Source organism: Oncorhynchus masou, chromosome 32, assembly GCF_036934945.1.
Source record: "Oncorhynchus masou masou isolate Uvic2021 chromosome 32, UVic_Omas_1.1, whole genome shotgun sequence".
Lineage (NCBI taxonomy): Eukaryota > Metazoa > Chordata > Actinopteri > Salmoniformes > Salmonidae > Oncorhynchus > Oncorhynchus masou.
The window spans coordinates 22509599-22534229 of NC_088243.1; the positions used below are offsets into that span (position 1 = coordinate 22509599).

General features: G+C 43.9%; 1 protein-coding gene across 3 annotated transcripts in view; it reads right to left on the minus strand.

Moving 5' to 3' along the window:
- LOC135525719 (sprouty-related, EVH1 domain-containing protein 1-like) overlaps positions 1 to 24631 on the minus strand; it is an 88649-nt gene that overhangs the window by 26646 nt on the left and 37372 nt on the right. For all 3 annotated transcript variants that reach the window (XM_064953516.1, XM_064953517.1, XM_064953515.1), the window contains exon 3: positions 20631 to 20814. In XM_064953516.1, coding sequence (XP_064809588.1) covers positions 20631 to 20814 — 184 coding nt within the window. The remainder of the gene's footprint in view (positions 1 to 20630; positions 20815 to 24631) is intronic.

Here is a 24631-nt window from a genome sequence, read left to right on the forward strand (position 1 = left end):
CAGAGAATGTGAACAGAGAGAGCAGTGTGTGAACAGAGAGCAGAGCAGTGTGTGAACAGAAAGAGCAGAGCAGTGTGTGAACAGAAAGAGCAGAGCAGTGTGTGAACAGAAAGAGCAGAGCAGTGTGTGAACAGAAAGAGCAGAGAGTGTGAACAGAGAGAGCGAACAGAGAGAGCAGAGAGTGAACAGAGAGTAGAGTGTGAACAGAGAGCGGAGAGAGTAGAGTGTGAACAAAGAGAGTAGAGTGTGAACAGAGAGAGCAGAGTGTGAACAGAGAGAGCAGAGTGTGAACAGAGAGAGCAGAGAGTGTGAACAGAGAGCGGAGAGAGTGTGAACAGAGAGAGCAGAGAGTGTGAACAGAGAGAGCGAACAGAGAGAGCAGAGAGTGAACAGAGAGAAGTAGAGTGTGAACAGAGAGCGGAGAGAGTAGAGTGTGAACAGAGAGAGTAGAGTGTGAACAGAGAGAGCAGAGTGTGAACAGAGAGACCAGAGTGTGAACAGAGAGAGCAGAGTGTGAACAGAGAGCAGAGCAGTGTGTGAACAGAGAGCAGAGCAGTGTGTGAACAGAGAGCAGAGCAGTGTGTGAACAGAGAGCAGAGCAGTGTGTGAACAGAGAGCAGAGCAGTGTGTGAACAGAGAGCAGAGCAGTGTGTGAACAGAGAGCAGAGCAGTGTGTGAACAGAGAGCAGAGCAGTGTGTGAACAGAGAGCAGAGCAGTGTGTGAACAGAGAGCAGAGCAGTGTGTGAACAGAGCAGAGCAGTGTGTGAACAGAAAGAAGAGCAGTGTGTGAACAGAAAGAGCAGAGTGTGAACAGAGAGAGCAGAGAGTGAACAGAGAGAGCAGAGAGTGGACAGAGAGAGCAGAGTGTGAACAGAGAGAGTAGAGTGTGAACAGAGAGAGTAGAGTGTGAACAGAGAGCGGAGAGAGTAGTGTGAACAGAGAGCAGAGAGAGTAGAGTGTGAACAGAGAGCGGAGAGTGTGAACAGAGAGAGCAGAGTGTGAACAGAGAGAGCAGAGTGTGAAGAGAGAGTGCAGAGTGTGAAGAGAGAGAGCAGAGTGTGAACAGAGAGAGCAAAGTGTGAACAGAGAGAGCAGAGAGTGAACAGAGAGAGCAGAGCAGTGTGTGAACAGAAAGAGTAGAGTGTGAACAGAGAGAGCAGTGTGTGAACAGAGAGCAGAGCAGTGTGTGAGAGAGTACAGTGTGAACAGAGAGAGTAGAGTGTGAACAGAGAGCGCAGAGTGTGAACAGAGAGAGCAGAGAGTGAACAGAGAGAGTAGGGAGAGTAGAGTGTGAACAGAGAGCGGAGAGAGCAGAGTGTGAACAGAGAGAGCAGAGTGTGAACAGAGAGAGCAGAGTGTGAACAGAGAGAGCAAGAGCAGAGTGTGAACAGAGAGAGCAGAGTGTGAACAGAGAGAGCAGAGTGTGAACAGAGAGAGCAGAGTGTGAACAGAGAGAGCAGAGTGTGAAGAGAGAGAGAAGAGTGTGAACAGAGAGAGTAGAGAGAGTAGAGTGTGAACAGAGAGCGGAGAGAGTAGAGTGTGAACAGACAGAGCAGAGAGTGTGAACAGACAGAGCACAGAGTGTGAACAGACAGGGCAGAGAGTGTGAACAGACAGAGCAGAGAGTGTGAACAGACAGAGCAGAGAGTGTGAACAGACAGAGCAGAGAGTGTGAACAGACAGAGCAGAGAGTGTGAACAGACAGAGCAGAGAGTGTGAACAGACAGAGCAGAGAGTGCGAACAGACAGAGCAGAGTGTGCACAGACAGAGCAGAGTGTGCACAGAGAGAGCAGAGTGTGCACAGAGAGAGCAGAGTGTGCACAGAGAGAGCAGAGTGTGCACAGAGAGAGCAGAGTGTGAACAGAGAGAGCAGAGTGTGAACAGAGAGAGCAGAGTGTGAACAGAGAGAGCAGAGTGTGAACAGAGAGAGCAGTGTGTGAACAGAGAGAGCAGTGTGTGAACAGAGAGAGCAGTGTGTGAACAGAGAGAGCAGTGTGTGAACAGAGAGCAGAGCAGTGTGTGAACAGAGAGCAGAGCAGTGTGTGAACAGAGAGCAGAGCAGTGTGTGAACAGAGAGCAGAGCAGTGTGTGAACAGAAAGAGTAGAGAGTGTGAACAGAGAGAGCAGAGAGTGTGAACAGAGAGAGCAGAGAGTGTGAACAGAGAGAGCAGAGAGTGTGGAGCAGAGAGAGCAGAGAGTGTGGAGCAGAGCAGTGTGTGAACAGAGAGCAGAGCAGTGTGTGAACAGAGAGCAGAGAGTGTGAACAGAAAGAGTAGAGAGTGTGATTAGAGAGAGAACAGAAAGAGCAGAGAGTGTGAACAGAGAGAGCAGAGAGCAGAGCAGTGTGTGAACAGAAAGAGTAGAGAGTGTGAACAGAGAGAGCAGAGAGTGTGAACAGAGAGAGCAGAGAGTGTGAACAGAGAGCGCAGAGTGTGGAGAGAGCAGAGTGTGAAGAGAGAGAGCAGAGTGTGAACAGAGAGAGCAGAGTGTGAAGAGAGAGAGCAGAGTGAACAGAGAGAGCAGAGTGAACAGAGAGAGCAGAGTGTGAACAGAGAGAGCAGAGTGTGAACAGAGAGAGCAGAGTGTGAACAGAGAGAGCAGAGTGTGAACAGAGAGAGCAGTGTGTGAACAGAGAGAGCAGTGTGTGAACAGAGAGAGCAGTGTGTGAACAGAGAGCAGAGCAGTGTGTGAACAGAAAGAGCAGAGCAGTGTGTGAACAGAAAGAGCAGAGCAGTGTGTGAACAGAAAGAGCAGAGAGTGTTAACAGAGAGAGCAGAGAGTGTTAACAGAGAGAGCAGAGAGTGTGAACAGAGAGAGCAGAGAGTGTGGACAGAGAGCGCAGAGTGTGAACAGAGAGCGCAGAGTGTGAACAGAGAGCGCAGAGTGTGAACAGAGAGAGCAGAGTGTGAACAGAGAGAGCAGAGCAGAGTGTGACCAGAGAGCAGAGCAGAGTGTGACCAGAGAGCAGAGCAGAGTGTGACCAGAGAGCAGAGCAGAGTGTGACCAGAGAGCAGAGCAGTGTGTGAACAGAGAGCAGAACAGTGTGTGAACAGAAAGAGCAGAGAGTGTGAACAGAGAGAGTAGAGAGTGTGAACAGAGAGAGCAGAGAGTGTGAACAGAGAGAGCAGAGAGTGTGAACAGAGAGAGAGTGTGAACAGAGAGCGGAGAGAGTAGAGTGTGAACAGAGAGCGCAGAGTGTGGAGAGAGAGAGCAGAGTGTGAACAGAGAGAGCAGAGTGTGAACAGAGAGAGCAGAGTGTGAACAGAGAGAGCAGAGTGTGAACAGAGAGCAGAGCAGTGTGTGAACAGAGAGCAGAGCAGTGTGTGAACAGAGAGCAGAGCAGTGTGTGAACAGAAAGAGCAGAGCAGTGTGTGAACAGAAAGAGCAGAGCAGTGTGTGAACAGAAAGAGCAGAGCAGTGTGTTAACAGAAAGAGCAGAGAGTGTGAACAGAGAGAGCAGAGAGTGTGAACAGAGAGAGCAGAGAGTGTGAACAGAGAGCGGAGAGAGTAGTGTGAACAGAGAGCGCAGAGTGTGAAGAGAGAGAGCAGAGTGTGAACAGAGAGAGCAGAGTGTGAACAGAGAGAGCAGAGTGTGAACAGAGAGAGCAGAGTGTGAACAGAGAGAGCAGAGTGTGAACAGAGAGAGCAGAGTGTGAACAGAGAGAGCAGAGTGTGAACAGAGAGAGCAGTGTGAACAGAGAGAGCAGAGTGTGAACAGAGAGCAGAGCAGTGTGTGAACAGAAAGAGTAGAGTGTGAACAGAGAGAGCAGAGAGTGTGAACAGAGAGAGCAGAGTGTGTGAACAGAGAGAGCAGAGTGTGAACAGAGAGAGCAGAGTGTGAACAGAGAGCAGAGCAGTGTGTGAACAGAAAGAGTAGAGTGTGAACAGAGAGAGCAGAGAGTGTGAACAGAGAGAGCAGAGTGTGTGAACAGAGAGAGCAGAGTGTGAACAGAGAGAGCAGAGTGTGAACAGAGAGCAGAGCAGTGTGTGAACAGAAAGAGTAGAGTGTGAACAGAGAGAGCAGAGAGTGTGAACAGAGAGAGCAGAGAGTGTGAACAGAGAGAGCAGAGAGTGAACAGAGAGAGCAGAGTGTGAACAGAGAGAGCAGAGTGTGAACAGAGAGAGCAGAGTGTGAACAGAGAGAGCAGTGTGAACAGAGAGAGCAGTGTGAACAGAGAGAGCAGAGTGTGAACAGAGAGCAGAGCAGTGTGTGAACAGAAAGAGTAGAGTGTGAACAGAGAGAGCAGAGAGTGTGAACAGAGAGAGCAGAGAGTGTGAACAGAGAGAGCAGAGAGTGTGAACAGAGAGAGCAGAGTGTGAACAGAGAGAGCAGTGTGAACCGAGAGCAGAGCAGTGTGTGAACAGAAAGAGTAGTGTGAACAGAGAGAGCAGAGAGTGTGAACAGAGAGAGCAGAGAGTGTGAACAGAGAGAGCAGAGAGTGTGAACAGAGAGAGCAGAGAGTGTGAACAGAGAGAGCAGAGAGTGTGAACAGAGAGAGCAGAGAGTGTGAACAGAGAGAGTAGATGGTGTGAACAGAGAGTGAGTGAGCGAACACACAGAGACAGCAAGAGGGGGAGAGCGAGAACGGAAAGAGACAACTGAGTGAGAATATAGAGAGCGAGAAAGAACCGAGAGAACAGAGAGCGCAAGCTAGGGAGAGAGAAAGAACAAAGAGAACAGAGGGAGAGAGAGAACACAGAGCAAGGGAGAGAACACAGAACAGAGGGATAGTGAGAGTAGAGAACGAAGAGAGAGAATGAGAGCAAACGAGGGAGAGAACAGAGAATGAGAGAAAGAGGGAAAGAGAATAGAGAAAACAGAGAGATAGCGAACATAGAGAAAGAACAAACTAGGGAGAGAGAACAGAGACCGAGGAAGAGCAAACAGAGAGAGGGGGGAGAGAAAGAACAGAGAAAGAGAAGAGGGAGAGAGAACAGTGAGCGAGCAAAATAGAGCGAGAGAGGGGAAACAGAGGTGGAGAGAGAGAACACAGGGAGAGAGAACAGAAAGAAAAAGGAGGGAAGAGAAGAAGACAGAGACCACAGAGTGAGAACAGAGATGGAGAGAACGAGAACAGAGGGAGAAAGAGGGGAAGAGCAGAGGTCAGAGAGTGAACAGAGAGAAAGCGAGAGAGAGAGAACAGTGGAAAGAATTTCTTTGCTTCTTAATGCGTTTGAGCCAATCAATTGTGTTCATGACAAGGTAGGGGTGGTATACAGAACATTGCCCTATTCGGTAAAAGACCACATCCATATTATGGCAAGAACAGCTCAAATAAGCAAAGAGACTATTACGTTAAGACATGAAGGTCAGTCAATCCAAAACATTTCAAGAACTTTGAAAGTTTCTTCAAGTGCAGTTGCAAAAACCATCAAGCACTACGATGAAACTGGCTCTCATGAGGACCACCACAGGAAAGGAAGACCCAGAGTTACCTCTGCTGCAGAAGATACGTTCATTAGAGTTAACGGCACATCAGATTTCAGCCCAAATAAATGTTAGTAACAGACACATCAACTGTTCAGAGGAGACTGTGAATCAGGCCTTCATGGTCGAATTGCTGCAAAGACACCAATACTAAAGGACACCAATAAGAAGACGAGACTTGCTTGGGCCAAGAAACACGAGCAATGGACATTAGACCGGTGGAAATCTGTCCTTTGGCCTGTTGAGTCCAAATTTGAGATTTTCGGTTCCAACCGCCGTGTCTTTGTTTGATCAGGTGAACAGATGATCTCTGCATGTGTAGTTCCCACCGTGAAGCATGGAGGAGGAGGTGTGATGGTGTGGGGTGCTTTGCTGGTGACACTGTCTGTGATTTATTTAGAATTCAAGACACACTTAACCAGCATGGCTACCACAGCATTTTGCAGCGATATGCCATCCCATCGGTTTTGCGCTTAGTGGGACTGTCACTTGTTTTTCAACAGGACAATGACCCAACACACTTCCAGGCTGTGTAAGGACTATTTGACCAATAAAGAGAGTGATGCAATGCTGCATTAGATGACCTGGCCTCCACAATCACCAGAACTCATCCCAATTGAGATGGTTTGGGATGAGTTGGACCGCAGAGTGAAGGAAAAGCAGCCAACAAGTGCTCAGCATATATGAGAACTCCTTCAAGCCTGTATGAAAAGTGAAGCTGGTTGAGAGAATGCCAAGCATGTGCAAAGCTCTCATCAAGGCCAATGGTGGGTACTTTGAAGAATATAAAATATATTTAGATTTGTTTGAAACTTTTTTTGGTTACTACAGGAATCCCTATGTTATTTTATAGTTTTGATGTCTTCACTGTTATTCTACAATGCAGAAAATAGTACGAAATTAAGAAAATCCTTTGAATGATTAGGTGTGTCTAAACATTTGACTGGTACTGTACATGATCAAATACTAGTCTTCGAATCAACTTAAAGACTACCAGAATCCACTGGATTCTCCAATTACATTACATTTACTACCAGACAAAATACAAACCCTCCATGCCAAAAAGGCCTATGGTGTTGATGGTATCCTGAATTAAATGATAAAATATACAGACCACAAATTCCAATTGGCGAGAGTTAAACTCTTTAACATCATCATAGCTCTGGCATCTTCCCTAATATTTGGAACCAAGAACTGATCACCCCAATCCACAAAAGTGCGAGACAAATTTGACCTCAATAACTAACGTGGGACATGCGTCAACAGCAACCTTGGGAAAATCTTCTGCATTATCAATAAAAGCAGATGTACTGAAAACAATGTACAGGGAAAATGTCAAAATGGCTTTTTACCAAATTACCATACGACAGACCATATACTCACCCTGCACACCCTAATTGACAAACAAACCAAAACAAAGGTCGAAGTAATCTCATGCTCTGTTGATTTCCAAAAAGCTTTTGACTCAAGTTGGCATGAGGGTCTGCTATACAAATTGATGGAAAGTGGTGTTGGGGGAAAAACACATGACATTATAAAATCAATGTACACAAACAAGTGTGTGGTTAAAAATTGGCAATAAATGCACATTTCTTTCCAAAGGGCCGTGGGGTGAAACAGGGATGCAGCTTAAGCCCCACCCTCTTCAACATATATATCAACAAATTGGCAAGGACACTAGAACAGTCTGCAGCACCCAGCCTCACCTTACTAAAATGTGAAGTCAAATGTCTACTGTTGGCTGATGATCTGGTGCTTCTTTCCCCACCCAAGGAGGACCGACAGCAGCACCTAGATTTTCTGCACAGATTCCGTCAGACCTGGGCCCTGACAGTAAATCTCAGTAACAGAAATAATGGTGTTCCAAAAAAGGTCCAGTTGCCAGGACCACAAATACAAAATCTATCTAGACACCGTTGCCATAGACCACAGAAAAAACTATATATACCTTGGCCTAAACATCAGCGCCACAGGTAAAATCCAAAAAGCTGTGAACAATCTGAGACAAGGCAAGAAGGGCCTTTGTTATCAAAAGGAACATACAAAACCGTCATACCAATTAGGATCTGGATAAAAACACTTGAATCAGTTATAGAACTCATTGCCCATTATGGTTGAGGTCTAGGGTCCAAGAATTCATGGAACAAACACCAAATTGAGACTGCATGAAGAATTCTTCAAAAAAATATGCTCTGTCTACAACGTAAAACACCAAATAATGCATGCAGAGCAGAACTAGGCCGATACCTGCTAATTATCCAAATCCAGAAAAGAGACGTTGAATTCTATAACCACCTAAAAGGAAGTGATTCCCAAAACCTTCCAAAACAAAGCCATCACCTACAAATAGATGAACCTGGGGCTCTGTTCAAAAAGACAAACAGACCCCACATAGCCTCAGGACAGCAACACAATTAGACCCAAACAAATCATGAGGAAACAAAAAGTTAATTACTTGACATATTGGAAAGAATTAACAAAGAAACTGAGCATACCAGAATGCTATTTGGCACTAAACAGAGATTACACAGTGGCAGAAAACCTGAACACTGACTGACCCAAAATTAAGGAAATCTAACTATGTTCAGACTCAGTGAGCATAGCCTTGCTATTGAGAAAGGCCACTGTGGGCAGACCTGGCTCTCAAGAGAAGACAGGCTATGTGCACACTGCCCACAAAATAAGGTGGAAACTGAGCTGCACTTCCTAACCTCCTGCCAAATGTATTAGAGACACATATTTCCATCAGATTACACAAACCCACAAAGAATTCCCCCCAAAAATCAACATTTAGATACATTTAAACGCAGTTATTCCACAATTTCTGACATTTTATCCTAGTAAAAATTCCATCTTAGGTCAGTTAGGATCCCCACTTTATTTAAGAATGTGAAATGTCAGAAGAATAGTAGAGAGAATTATTTATTTCAGATTTTATTTCATTCATCACATTCCCAGTGGGTCAGAAGTTTACATACACTCAATTAGTATTTGGTAGCATTGCCTTTAAATTGTTTAACTTTGGTCAAACATTTCAGGTAGCCTTGCACAATAAGTTGGGTGAATTTTGGCCCATTCCTCCTGACAGAGCTGGTGTAACTGAGTCAGGTTTGTAGGCCTCCTTGCTCGCACACGACTGTCTGATGGCCACTCCAATACCTTGACTTTGTTGTCCTTAAGCCATTTTGCTACAACTTTGGAAGTATGCTTGGGGTCATTGTCCATTTGGAAGAACCATTTGCGACCAAGCTTCAACTTCCTGAATGATGTCATGAGATGTTGCTTCAATATATCCACATAGTTCTCCTGCCTCATGATGCCATCTATTTTGTGAAGTGCACCAGTCCCTCCTGCAGCAAAGCACCCCCACAACATGATGCTGCCACCATCGTGCCTCACTGTTGGGATGGGTGTTCTTCGGCTTGCAAGCCTCCCCCTTTTTCCTCCAAACATAACGATGGTCATTATGACCAAACATTCTATTTTTGTTTCATCAGACCAGAGGACATTTCTCCAAAAAGTACGATCTTTGTCCCCATGTGCAGGCGATTTGGAACAGTGGCTTCTTCCTTGCTGAGCGGCCTTTCAGGATACGTCAATACAAGACTCGTTTTACTGTGGATATAGATCATTTTGTACCGATTTCCTCCAGCGTCTTCACAAGGTCCTTTGCTGTTGTTCTGGGATTGATTTGCACAATTCGAACCAAAGTACGTTCATCTTTAGGAGACAGAACACGTTTCCTTCCTGAAGGTTATGACGGCTGCGTGGTCCCATGGTGTTTATACTTGTGTACCATTGCTTGTACAGATGAACGTGGTACCTTTAAGTGCTTGGAAATTGCACCGAAGAATGAACCAGACTTATGGAGGTCTACAATTTTTTTCTGAGGTCTTGGCTGATTTCTCTTGATTTTCCCATGATGTCAAGCAAAGAGGCACTGCGTTTGAAGGTAGGCCTTAAAATACATCCACAGGTACACCTCTGATTGACTCAAATGATGTCAATTAGCCTAACAGAAGCTTCTAAAGCTATGACATAATTTGCTGGAATTGTCCAAGCTGTTTAAAGGCACAGTCAACTTAGTGTATGCAAACTTCTGACCCACTGGAATTGTGATACAGTGAATTAGAATAAGTGAAATCTGTAAAGAATTGTTGGAAAGAAATACTTGTGTCATGCACAAAGTAGATGTCCTAACCGACTTGCCAAAACTATAGTTTGTTAACAAGGCATTTATGGAGTGGTTGAAAAACTAGGTATAATGACTCCAACCTTAGTGTATGTAAACTTCCGACTTCAACTGTATCTATGGGGTGAAATACCACAGTGTGCCATCACAGCAGCAACATTTGTGACCAGTTGCCACAAGAAAAGGGCAACCAGTGTAGAACAAACATTATAAAAACAAACCATATGTTTATTTACTATCCCTTTTTGTACTTTAACTATTTGCACATCGTTACAACACTGTATATAACCATAATATGACATTTGAAATCGTCGCAGTGCCATGCGTTTTGTCACCAATGCCCCATATCCTACCCACCACCTGTATGCTCTCATTGGCTGGACCTCAATTCATATTTGGCGCCAAACCCACTGGCTCCAGGTCATCTATAAGTCTTTGCTATGTAAAGCCCCGCCTTATCTCACCTCAATGGTCACCATACCAGCACCCACCCGTAGCATGCGCTCGAGCAGGTATATTTCACTGGTCATCTCCAAAGCCAACTGCTCCTTTGGCCGCCTTTCTTTCCAGTTCTCTGCTGCCAATGACTGAAGTTGGAGACTCATCTCCCTCACTAAATCTAAGCATTAGCTGTCAGAACAGCTTACCAAGCATTGTACCTGTACACAGCCCATCTGTAAATAGCCCACCCAACTACCTCATCCCCATATTATTATTTATTACTTGCTCCTTTGCACCCCAGTATTTCTACTTGCACATTCATCTTCTGCACATCTATTTCTCCAGTGTTTAATTGCTCAAATGTTATTATTTTGCCACTATGGACAATTTATTGCCTTACCTCCCGAATCTTACTACATTTGCACACAATGTATATATAATTTTCTATTGTGTTATTGACTGTACGTTTGTTTATCCCATGTGTAACTCTGTGTTGTTGTTTGTGTCACACTGCTCTGCTTTATCTTGGCCAGGTCACAGTTGTAAATAAGAACATGTTCTCAACTGGCCTACCTGGTTAAATGAAGGTGAAATAAATCAAATAAAAATATTCAAAATGAAATCAAATTTTATTAGTCACATGCGCTGAATACAACAGTAAATTCTTACTTACGAGCCCCTAACCAACAGTACAGTTTCAAAAAATACAGATAAGAATAAGATATAAAACTATCAAGCAATTAAAAAGCAGCAGTAAAAAATTATATACAGGGGGGTGCCAGTATAGAGTCAATGTGCGGGGGCACCGGTTAGTTGAGGTAGTATGTACATGTCGGTAGAGTTAATCTTGAAACTCCCCATCCCGGATCCGGGATCGTGACTAAAGCCTCAGGCTCATTAGCATAACGCAACGTTAACGATTTCTGAAAATCGCAAATAAAATTAAAATAATGCGTTTGCTCTCAAGCTTAGCCTTTTCTTAACAACACTGTCATCTCAGATTTTCAAAATATGCTTTTGAACCATAGAAATTGACTAATTTGTGTAAGAGTATGCAAAGCTAGCATAGCATTTTGTGTAGCATGTAGCACGCAACATTTTCACAAAAACCAGATAACCAAATAAATAAAATCATTTACCTTTGAAGAGCTTCTGATGTTTTCAATGAGGAGACTCTCAGTCACATACCAAATGCGCAGTGTTTCCTGAAAGCGTCTGTGTGTAGGAGAAATCGTTCCGTTTTCTACATTGCGTCTGGCTACCGAAACGAACCGAAAATGCAGTCACCTACAACGTGAAACTTTTTCCGGATTAACTACATAATATCGACCGAAACATGGCAAACGTTGTTTGGAATCAATCCTCAAGGTGTTTTTTCACATATCTCTTCATTGACATGCAGTTCGTGGAAGCTTGCTTTCCTCTCTGTGTCCCATGGAAAAATACTGGCAGGTGACTTTTGCGCACCAATTTCGGCGCAGGACACCGGGCGGACACGTGGTAAATGTGGTCTGTTATGGTCAATCTTCCAATGATCTGCCCACAAATACGTCACAATGCTGCAGACACCTTGGGGAAACGACAGAAAGGGCTGACTAATTCCTCTTGCGTTCACAGCCATATAAGGAGATCTTGAAAAACAGAGCCTCAAAAATCCTTGTCATTTCCTGGATGCCATCTCATCTTGGTTTTGCCTGAAGCTCACGTTTTAGGGCACGCACAGAGAAGATCTTTGTATTTCTGGACACGTCAGAGTGTTTTCTTTCGAAAGGTAGCAATTATATGCATAGTCGAGCATCTTTTCGTGACAAAATATCTTGTTTAAAACGGGAACGTTTTTCATCCAAAAATGAAATTGCGCCCCCAGAGCATCAACAGGTTAAAGTGACTATGCATAGATGACGACAGAGTGTGGCATTGGTGTGGAGATGGGAGGGTGGAGATGGGAGGGTGGAGAAGGAAGGGGGGCAATGCAAATAGTCAGGGTAGCATTTGCCTAGATGTTCAGGAGTCTTATGGCTTGGGGGTAGAAGCTGTTTAGAAGCCTCTTGGACCTAGACTTGGCGCTACGGTACTGCTTGCCGTGTGGTAGCAGAGAGAACAGTCTATGACCAGGGTGGCTGGAGTCTTTGACAATTTTTAGGGCCTTCCTCTGACACCGCCTGGTATAGAGGTCCTGGGTTGCTGAAAGCTTGGCCCCAGTGATGTACTGGGCTGTTCGCACTACCCTCTTCAGAGCCTTGCGGTCGGAGGCCGAGCAGTTGCCATACCAGGCAGTGATGCAACCAGCCAGGATGCTCTCGATGATGCAGCTGTAGAAACTTTTGAGGATCTGAGGACCTTTTCGGTCTCCTGAGGGGGTATAGGTTTTGTTGTGCCCGCTTCACGACTGTCATGGTGCGCTAGGACCATGTTAGTTTGTTGGTGATGTGGACACCAAGTAACTTGAAGCTCTCAACCTGCTCCACAGCAGCTCCGTCAATGAGATTGGGGGCGTGCTCGGTTCCCATTTTGCTGTCGTCCACAATTATTTTCTTTGTCTTGATCACGTTGAGGGAGAGGTTGTTATCCTGGCACCACACGACCAGGTCTCTGACCTCCTACCTCTAGGCTGTCTCGTTGCTGTCGGTAATCAAGCCTACCACTGGTGTATCATTGACAAATTTAGTGATGGTGTTGGAGTTGTGCCTGGCCGTGCAGTCATGAGTGAACAGGGAGTACAGTAGGGGGCTGAGCACGCACCCCTGAGGGGCCCCTGTATTGGGGATCAGTGTGGCAGATGTGTTGTTGCCTACTCTTACCACCTGGGGGTGGCCTGTCAGGAAGTCCAGGATCCAGTTGCAGACGGAGGTGTTTAGTCCCAGTGTCTTTAACTTATTGATGAGCTTTAAGGGCGCTATGGTGTTGAACTGTAGTCAATGAATAGCATTCTCACATAGGTGTTCCTTTTGTCCAGGTGGGAAAGGGCAGTGTGGAGTGCAAGAGAGACTGCATCCTCTGTGGATCTGTTGGGGCAATATGCAATTTGGAGTGGGTCTACGGTTTCTGGGATGATGGTGTTGATGTGAGCCAACACCAGCCTTTCAAAGCACTTCATGGCTACAGACGTGAGTGATACAGGTCGGTAGTCAGTTAGGCAGGTTACCTTAGTGTTCTTGGGCACAGGCACTATGGTGGTCTGCTTTAAACATGTTGGTGTTACAGACTCAGACAGGGAGAGGTTAAAAATGTCAGTGAAGACACTTGCCAGTTGGTAAGCGCATGCTCGCAGTACACGTCCTGGTAATCCGTCTTGCCCTGTGTCCTTGTGAATGTTGACCTGTTTAAAGGTCTTACTCACATCAGCTGTGGAGAGCGTGATCATACAGTCTTCCGGAACAGCTGGTGCTCTCATGCATGTTTCAGTGTTACTTGCCACCAAGCGAGCATAGAAGTAGTTTAGCTCGTCCGGGAGGATATTTCTTTGGGACGTTGAGTGTAATGTTTACGGTTAATTTTATATTGTTTATTTCACTTTTGTTTATTATCCATTTTACTTGCTTGGGCAATGTAAACATACGTTTCCAATGCCAATAAAGCCCTTTGAATTTAATTGAGAACAGAGCGCGCGAGAAAACAGAGCCAAAAACACAGAGAGAGAACAGGAGAGAGAGAACAGAAGAGAGAGAGAGAGAGAGAACAGAAGAGAGAGAGAGAGAGAGAACAGAAGAGAGAGAGAGAGAACAGAAGAGAGAGAGAGAGAAAACAGAGCAAGAGGACTGAGTGAGAGAACAGAGTCGAGAAGTCCCATTGGTGGCAATATCAGGAGCCAGCTGACTCATCAGTACACTCTGTGCCGCATCATTGCGCTTATAGGCAGACCCCCCCCCCCCCCCAAACATTGCAGTCACCACCTCATCTCTCTCAATCTCTCCCTCACTTTCTCTTTTTCAGTCTATTTTGTCACCCTCCATTTCTTACAGTTTGACTGGCGATCTTTTTTTCCTCCTCTCCATCTCCTTCCCTTGTTCCCATTGTCTCTCTAGTAAAATGGTGGTTTGGACCTCCCGCTTTAACAAGCCCCTGGGGTGGGTGACATCACCAGAATCATGCTCTATATAGCACGGTGGCCCAGGCTCAGAATAGACAGTTATAATCGAAGTGTCTTAGCAGGCAGGAGCCACTTATCTACGATACTTAAGAGTCACCTATTAATTATTGTCAAAGGAAATGGTCATCAATCTAATTGTTTAACATGAATAAAGAGACGCAAGGGCTTCACAGTTTCAGGACGAGAGCATAGGAATATATGACTAGAAGCTCAGCGCACCAATATCCAATAAGTTCTGTCCTTCATTCCCTTTTTCCTCTATCTTTTTAGTTTGACTTCCTACATCCCTCATCCCACATTCCCCTCTCCTGAGCAGTCTGCCCATCTCTTCTCTCCGATGATGTCAGCATGCACCACAATCACGCAGCCCGCTCCTATTTACAGATACCTTCCCTGCACAGAGGAGGAAAGCCAAACAGCCACTTCCTGTGTGACAGTGTATGTGTGTGACTGTGTGTGTAAGGCGGAGGTTGATGGTGATCTCATCCCACGACCCCCTCTGTGTGGAATGTGTCACAGGCTGAGTTGGTGCATAGTACATTGCGAACATGCTTGCTCTCCATTGTGACAGATGAGTGTGTGTGGTATGTATGAGGCCCTCAGAGTGAGTGTGAGGTGTTTTAGGTTTGTGTGACTCCCTGAGTGGGAGGTTTGTAAAGTTTTATACGATTCTTAGGCTCCATGTCATTAGGCTGGGCGACATATTTCCCACATTATTAACGGTATTTGATGTTTTTGAATAATAAAAGTTCTACATTTGCTTTACGAGCAGTGCATGACTCTAGGGTGGCAACACATGAAATACCAGTCAAAAGTTTGGACACCAACTAATTTAAGGGTTTTTCATTATTTTTACCATTTTCTACATTTGAGTATAATAGTGAAGACAACAAAACTATAAAATAACACATATGGAATCATGTAGTAACCAAAGAAAGTGATAAACAAATCAAAATATAGTTTAGATTTGAGATTCTTCAAAAATAGCCACCCTTTACCTTGAAGACAGCTTTGCACACTCTTGGCAGTCTCTCAACCAGCTTCATGAGGTAGTCACCTGGAATGCACTTCAAATAACAGGTGTGCCTGATTAAAATGTAAATTTGTGGAATTTCTTTCCTTCTTAATGCACTTGAGCCAATCAGTTGTGTTGTGACAAGGTAGCGATGGTATACAGAAGTGCAATCGCAAAAAACATCAAGCGCTGTGATGAAACTGGCTCTCATGAGTACCGCCACAGGAAAGGAAGACTCTTCAAAGCCACCACCCTTTACCTTGATGACAGCTTTGCACACTATTGGCATTATCTCAACCAGCTTCACCTGGAATGCTTGTCCAACAGCCTTGAAGGAGTTCCCACATATGCTGAGCACTTGTTTTCTGCTTTTCCTTCACTCCGTGATTCAACTCATCCCAAACCATCTCAATTGGGTTGAGGTTGGGTGATTGGGGAGGTCAGGTCATCTGATGCAGCACTCCATCACTCTCCATCTTGGTCAAATAGCCCTTACACAGCCTGGAGGTGTGTTGGGTCATTGTCCTGTTGAAAAACAAATGATAGTCCCACTAAGCGATTAACAGATTGGATGGCGTATCACTGCAGAATGCTGTGGTAGCTATGCTGGTTGAATATACCTTGAATTCTAAATAAATCACAGACAGTGTCATCAGCAAATCACCCCCACACCACCTCCATGCCTCAAGGTGGGAACCACACATGCGGAGATCATCCGTTCACCTACTCTGCGTCCCACAACGACAGGGCGATTGGAACCAAAAATCTCAAGTTTGGACTCATCAGACCAAAAAGGACAGATTTCCACCGGTCTAATATCCATTGCTCGTGTTTCTTGGCTCAAGCAAGTATCTTCTTCTTATTGGTGACCTTTAGTAGTGGTTTCATTGCAGTAATTCGACCACGAAGGCCTGATTCTCGCAGTCTCCTCAGAACAGTTGATGTTGAGACATGTCTGTTACTTGAACTCTGTTAAGCATTTATTTGGGCTGCAACATCTGAGGCTGGTAACTCTAATGAACTTATCCTCTGCAGCTGGTTTTCTTTCCTGTTTCGCACAAAACCATTCAAAACGAAGTCCGAAGGTTTTTTTTTTTTTACTTTTCCCGAAATAGTCACATTACATCGCAAACCCTGCTGCTGTGGTAATTCTTCAAAGAGAGGATGCCGTATTGAGATAAATGATGTAGCCTAATCTACTGATAACAGGCCTTTTACAAGACTAAATTATGAGAGGTGCATTTGATTATTATTAAAAGAGATTGAGTCCAGACAGGCTACTTTAAGAAACTTTCTGAATGGACATATACAGTGCATTCGGAAAGTATTCAGACACTTTCCCTTCTTAAGCAAAAAAACAAAAACAGAATACCCTTATTTACACAAGTATTCAAACCCTTTGATATGAGACTCAAAAACTAACCTCAGACGCATCCTGCTTCCATTGATCTTCCTTGAGATGTTTCTACAACGTGGAGTCCACCTGTGGTAAATTCAATTGAATGGATACAATTTGGAAAGGCACACACCTGTCTATATGAGGTCCCATAGTTGACAGTGCATGTCAGAGTAAAAACCATGCAATGAGGTTGAAGGAATTTTCCGTAGAGCGCCGAGATAGGACTGTGACGAGACACAGATCTGGGGAAAGGTAGCAAAAAATGTCTGCAGCATTGAGGGTCCCCAAGAACACAGTGGCCTCCTGCCCGGCCAAACTGAGCAATCGAGGGAGAAGGGCCTTGGTGAGGGAGGTGACCATGAACCCGATGGTCACTCTGACAGAGCTCCAGAGTTCCACTGTGGAGATGGGAAAACCTTACAGAAGGACAACTATCTCTGTAGCACTCCACCAATCCGGCCTTTATGGTATAGTGGCCAGACAGAAGTCACTTCTCAGTAAAAGGCACAACAGCCTGCTTGGAGTTTGCCAAAAGGCACCTGAAGACTCTCAGACCATAAGAAACAAGATTCTCTGGTCTGGTGAAACCAAGATTTAACTTTTTGGCCTGAATGCCAAGCGTCACATCTGGAGGAAACCTGGCACCATCCCTACGGTGAAGCATGGTGGTGGCTGCATCATGCTGTGGGGATGTTTTTCAGCGGCAGGGACTGGGAAACAAATCAGGATCGAGGGAAAGATGAACAGAGCAAAGTACAGCGAGATGTTGGATGAAAACCTTCTCAGGACCTCAGACTGGGGCGAAGGATCACTTTCAACAGGACAACGACCATAAACACACAGCCACGACAATGCAGGAGTGGCTTTGGGACAAGTCTCTGAATGTCCTTGAGTGGCCCAGCCAGAGCACAGACTTGAATCCGATATAACATCTCTGGAGAGACCTGAAAATAGCTGTGCAGTGACGCTACCCATCCAAACTGATTGAGCTTAAGAGGATCTGCAGAGAAGAATGGGAGAAACTCCCCAGATACAGGTGTGCCAAGCTTGTAGCGTCACACCCAAGAAAACTTGAGGCTGTAATCACTGCCAAAGGTGATTCAACAACGTACTGAGTAAAGGGTCTGAATACTGAAATGTGACCGACCGGCTCTAATCGGTTTTCTGCAGCATAATTTTAAAGTGTGTTTTTCACATTACACAAAAGTAGAACCTCAAAGCTACAAAATGGAATATTACACACTACAGTTGAGGAACAATTTGAAAGTAATTCAGCTTTTAAAGTTGATAAACTTGTAAACTCACTTTTGGGAAATTAGCCTTCTGAATGTTTTGGTACTACTGCTGGAGAGCCCTTTGTCTACACCTATTCAGCATCGTTGACACCCTCTTAGGCTTCAGCCCCACCCATCTCTTTAAGGATTGATCCGAATGTTCTGTATGAACAACAGCAGTCAAGCACCCAAGCTAACTTGCTAGCTAATTCCAGACAAATGAGTGAACAACTCACTGAACAACTCACTGAACATTACTCGCCCTAGCAGAGCGGGTTAGGCTGTTATGATATCCAGAGCATTGGTGACTGCAACTGTGCTGTCAGATTGTCCGGCTGTAAATTCAGAGCGCTTCACACTCAGAGCGTTCAGAGTGCACACTGGACGCTCTGGCCGATGAATAGGGTTGATCCGACCTCACAACGGCAGTCAAGCACATAAGTTAACATGCTAACATTGGCTAGCTACAAATGAGAGAACACCCCACTCCGACCATTTTACTCGCCTTAGCAGAGATGGTTAGGCTGTTTTCATGGTATTCAGAGCATTGGTGTCTGTAACTGTTCTGCTCGCAACAATTTAATTCCGCTTTTATTCAACGGGTGTTGAGCGTTCATAAATTCATCATCACTTATTCTGCACTCTGGCACACTCAGTTGAGAGTGCTCTGAAATCTGAGTAGATGGCCAGACTGGATTTACAAAATGCACCCAAAATGGTTACTTGCATAGCTGAGTCTTTTGTTAAAGACATGTAACGGTAACTAACGCACTTTTGTACATTGCGCTATTCCATACAATTTACCTTATTTTAGCACCCAAAAAAACGTAATACTTCCAGGTCAACTGTAATATGAATAACATTGTAAAGCACAATTTCTCCCCTTTCCAGCAAAATCAATGACAAGACTTTCATGCTGCCCGTCTCTGCATGATTGAAGAAGGCAATGAGCTCTGTCGGGTATTTAAAAAAAATGGTGGATGGGGAAGCGAAACCTATTGTGTGCTAGTGAAAGGGGGATATACGTCGTGTGGGGAAACAGCTTTCTTCACCCGATCTGTCCAACTTATCACATCTAAAATGTAAATAAAACACTATAAAGAGTTTATATAATGTGTCATTACATACCTACTTGAAGGTTTGTGTCGAATTTGAATCCGGTTTTTAGGGCAGCGCTAAAGTTTTTAGAAGTAAACAGCAGCTGTCGCAGCTTTTGAGAGTCATGCAGAGATGATGCAAAAAATGAATGCATTCAGTTGTACAATTGACTAGGTAACCCCTTTACCCTGTGCCTTTTTTGTCTTTAATCTGCGACAGAAGGGCTACCCCTGGTGGAAAGTGACTGTACGGCACAAAATGAGATGTAAATGCGTGCCGTATTTTATGTAGTGACACCGCGCGTCAGAGGGGTCAGTTTTGTCAACACTGAATCGAAACTTAGTTCACACCCCGGATTTTGATGCCAACATAGTCGCTACAGTCCCATTAGGTTTCATTGTAGCCTCGTTTGAATGCTGCGGATGCGCAAATTTGTATGGAATGCGGTTAGTCACCATCAGCTAGCTAGGTAAACAATGAACCATAATCCTAACTCATGACGTTACTAACCTGCATGAATCTGCAGGTAGCTAACCAACCAGGTTCAATGTTAGCTAGCCAACAGTCTATAGCTAGCCAAGCAAATTGCTCTTAGATACAAATAATAAGATCATACACGTAACGTTAGCTAGCCAGCCAGCCAGCCAGCCAGCCAGCCAGCCAGCTTATGCTAGCTAGCTAACAGTATACTTTAACTTGAAATGAAACCACTTTGTCAAAATTAGAAACGTGCAATATCTGAAAAAATGTAGCTGGCTAGACTATCTTACCCGTATACATCATTCATGGATGGACGAGTCTCCTGTCGGGATGCCATGGCTGTCCTTAGTTTAAAGATGTAATCCGGAAACAGGTGTTTTCTCCATCTCCTTAGCTATCACTCAAATTCCACGGATTTAAATAAATAAATAAATAGTCCTCCAGAAAGTGGAGAGCAACACTTATGCAGCTTTACTACACAATATATATATTTTTAAATCCGCGTTAGACAGGATTACCTAGACATACTAAACAAATCAAATAGACAAAAGCATGCTATATGGCAGACCATTCTAAACTCATCTCTCGGCATGTCCAGCCCACTCATTATCTCACCGAATCACGGCTTGAGTGATGGTTGTAGTCTTTTCTGTGGCTAAACTAACTAGACTCGTAATTTAACCATTTTATTCGTATTTACAGTAGGCATACAAGTTTGTTAATGAGGCACATTAAAGTTCACATGTTCGAGAAAGTAATGGGTAAGAAATGTGATTTTTCAGTTTTTATTTTTAATAAATTTGCTAAAATTTCTAAAAACCTGTTTGCTTTGTCATTATGGGGTATCATGTGTAGATTGATACGGTTGTAATGTAACAAAATGGGTCTGAATACTTACTGCGCATCATCAATACTGCGCATCATCAATTGGAAAGAGATGTAGAACGTTTAATAGACAGACTAAGTTAGCAAAACAATGGTTTATAATTATTAGTAAAACGCTCCCATTATTAGGTCAAGTTTATCTACATTAAAATAATGTCAACAAAAACGTAAATAAATCCTAAAATGAATGCAGGCCTATTTTAACAGTTCTGACAGTTATTTTTTTTTAGCTTAAATGGGGAGAATTGCACTCAGTGTGTGTGTGTGTGTGTGTGTGGGTGTGTGTGTGTGTGTGTGTGTGTGTGGAAAACGAGGTGAACCCTTACCGATTTGTCTTTGAGCCGCTCCCCCTTGATGAGGAAGTCTGCTGTGTTGCTGCTGTCACTGTCCGGTGTCCGGCTGACTTTGTAGACGGTGACGCAGCTGAGGCCCCCAGCTCCCAGAGGCAGCCACCCACCACTGGAGTCATCCCGAGTCATGACCACTGCTCTCACACGCGCATAACTGTCACTGAACAGAGAGAGAGAAAGGGAAAGACATTATTAGGGTGGGACTGTAACAAGACCATGGCATCAACTACCTCTGCATATAGAGAGAACACATACTATGACAACACAACCATGTCGCCTCACGGGTACAGGGCTGCCATTGCACAGACAAAAAATGGTTAGGCATAATGACCGCAACACGGCCACTGCTTGAACACATGCATGACTTGTCACAAAAGGATATGTTATGGCTGTCCTGTAAGGATCCAAATGTGTCAGATCAGCTTCTCAATAAATAACTTCAGCCAGATCCGTCTCAACCGCAGTGGGGGAAGGAGGGAACTGGTGGGGGTTGACAGCTCACACCCTGTTGTAAATCAAGGTCAAGAACTTTCAGCCATTTCCCTCTGCAAATTCACACAAGAATGTGCCTTTGTTTCACAGACATATCCCGCCGAAACCCTAATATGTTCTAAAGCGAATACCGGAACAATATTTCTAACATAAAACATGGGGAATGGGCAGAGGTTACCTCGGTGTGGTTGTTACTTTGTGATGTCATAAAAAAAAATTAAAAGGAAATACTGTAACTTGAAAGGTATACACATAATGTGTGCAGTGTCCATCTGATGCGTTGTGCATGAAAGTCATTTTGTTAAGAGAGGGACGTGATTTTAGAAACTATAAGAGGAAATTATTTCTAGAACTTTGTACTGCCCCTGAGGTCAGAGATCGTGTCAGCCTCATTAACTGCCTCTTTTGAGCGAACTGTATAAAACAATGGGTTAAGAATTAACATATCAGACCAGAGAGATGTTGAGTTGCAGCTCACGTCCAAAGTGGTTCAAACTCTGAAATTTCAACAAAAGGTAGAGACCTTTCGAGTTTAATTCGGGAGATGGTAACTCTTTAAAGAACCGCTCTCATGGTGCATCAATCCCTAATGAGTTAATTGTTAAATAATTTAAAATTGGATAACAATTAAACAGTTAGTTGATTAGATAAATAACAGTCATCAGATTAATGAAAGTAAATTCACAACACACACCATAACCAACCGTAATGTGACACTCACAAATGTCAGTAAAAGTGAGAGAGAAAGAGGATAACAGAAAGAGAATTAGGGGTGTAAGAGAAACAGTCATTAGAAATGACAGGTAATAAAATACAAATGGCAGGAGGGCCTGAGAACCCAACACATCCCAAAAAACAGAGAACAATTGTTTACAAACTCCATATCCCATTGGACCTCATGAGATGTCACTGACTGATGTAGGGCCCTATAAATGCAGTATTATTTTTGGCCCGATTCCGCATTTCCCCCAAATTCCGTTTCCTCCGTTTTGTTTTTCCAAGTTTATAGTTCAGGTTAACTCTCAAAATCACATGGTTTGGTCATCATGACCAAACCGACTCAGAGCATGCATCCAAGCTCGCATGTGGATTATGTCTAACCCCACTCGACGTGTTCATGAAACGCAGGGTAAAATACCAAAACCAACTGTGAACCAAATACACTGAACAAAACTATAAAACGCAACATGTAAAGTGTTGGTCCCATGTTTTTACTGAGCTGAAATACAAGAGCCCAGAAATGTTGCACAAGCACAAAAAGCTTACATCCAAGTCAGTGAGGATTTCTCCTTTGCCAAGATAATCCATCCACCTGACAGGTGTGGCATATCAAGAAGCTGATTAAACCGCATGATCATTACACAGGTTCACCTTGTGCTGGGAACAAAAGACCATTCTAAAATGTGCAGTTTTGTCACACAACGCCACAGATTTCTCAAGTTGAGGGAGCATTCAATTGGCATGCTGACTGCAGGAATGTCCAGCAGAGCGGTTGCCAGATAATTGAATGTTAATTTCTCTACCATAAGCAGCCTCCAAAATCATTTTAGAGAATTTTTAAGTACACTACTGTTCAAAGGATTTAGAACACCTAATCATTCAAAGGGTTTTTCTTAATTCTTTACTATTTTATAAATTGTAGAATAAGTGAAGACATCAAAACTAAGAAGTAGCAGAAGTGCAATTGCAAAAAAAGCATGCGCTGTGATAAAACTGGCTCTCATGAGTACCACCACAGAAATGAAAGACTCTTCAAAGTAGCAACCCTTTGCCTTAATGACAGCTTTCAACACGCTTGGCATTCTCTCAACCAGCTTCACCTGAAATGCTTTTCCAACAGTCTTGAAGGAGTTCCCACATATACTGAGCACTTGGTGGCTGACTTTCCTTCACTCTGCGGTCCAACTCATCTCAAACCATCTCAATTTGGTTGAGGGATTGTGGAGGCATGGTAATCTGATGCAGCAGTCAATCGCTCTCTTTCTTGGTCAAATAGCCCTTACACAGACTGGAGGTGTGTTGGGTCATTGTCCTGTTGAAAAACAAATGATAGTGGGACTAAGCGCAAACCAGATTGAATGGCATATCACTGCAGAATGCTGTGGTAGCCATGCTGGTTAAGTGTGCCTTGAATTAAATAAATCAGGGTCACCAGCAAAGCAACCCCACACCATCACACCTCCATACTTTACGGTGGGATATACACATGGAGATCATCTGTTCAGCCACACCGCGTCTCACAAAGAGACAGCGGTTGGAACCAAAAATCTCAAATTTGGACTCCAGACCAAAAATGACAGATTTAAACAGGTCTAATGTCCATTGCTCATGTTTCTTGGCCCAAACAAGTCTCTTCTTCTTATTGGTGTCCTTTAGTAGTGGTTTCTTTGCAGCAATTCGACCATTAAGGCCTAATTCACGCAGTCACCTCTGAACAGTTGATGTTGAGATGTGTCTGTTACTTGAACGTGAAGCATTTATTTGGGCTGCAATTTCAGAGGTGCCGTTGACTCTAATGAACTTATCCTCTGCAGCAGAGGTAACTCTGGATCTTTCTTTCCTGTGGCGGTCCTCATGAGAGCCAGTTTCATCGTAGTGCTTGGTTTTTGCAACTGCACTTGAAGAAAAGTTATTGAAAATGTTCCGGATTGACTGACCTTCATGTCCTAAAGAAATGGACTGTTGTTTAACTTTGCTTATTTGAGCTGTTCTTGCCATAATATGAACTTGATCTTTTACCAAATAGGGCAATGTTCTGTATACCACCGCTACCTTGTCACAACACAACTGATTGGCTCAAACGCATTAAGAAGGAAAGAAATTCCACTAATTAACTTTTAACAAGGCACACATGTTAACTGAAATGCATTCCAGGTGACTACCTCATGAAGCTGGTTGAGAGAATGCCAAGAGTGTGCAAAGCTGTCATCAAGGCAAAGGGTGGCTATTTGAAGAATCTCAAATATAAAATATATTTAATTTGTTTAACCTCTTCGATATAGGGGGCGCCATTTAAATTTTTTGGATGAAAAACGTTCCCGTTTTAAACAAGATATTTTGTCACGAAAAGATGCTCGACTATGCATATAATTGACAGCTTTGGAAAGAAAACACTGACGTTTCCAAAACTGCAAAGATATTGTCTGTGAGTGCCACAGAACTGATGTTACAGGCGAAACCCAGATAAAAATCCAATCAGGAAGTGCAGCATTTTTTGAAACCGCCTCATGCCAATGACTCCTTATATGGCTGTGAATGAGCTTACGTTTTCCCCAAGGTGTCTACAGCATTGTGACGTCTTTTTAGGCATTTCCCTTGAAGAATGGCTGTAAGGGACCATATATGGCATGTGGTCACATGGTGTCTCCCGCAGAATATTCGACATTATGTCGATATTATGGAGCAAATTTTGAAAAAAGTTTGGCGTTATAGTTGAAGTATTTTTTGGTCGATTACTCAGCCAAGCAGGATGAATAAACGGGAGC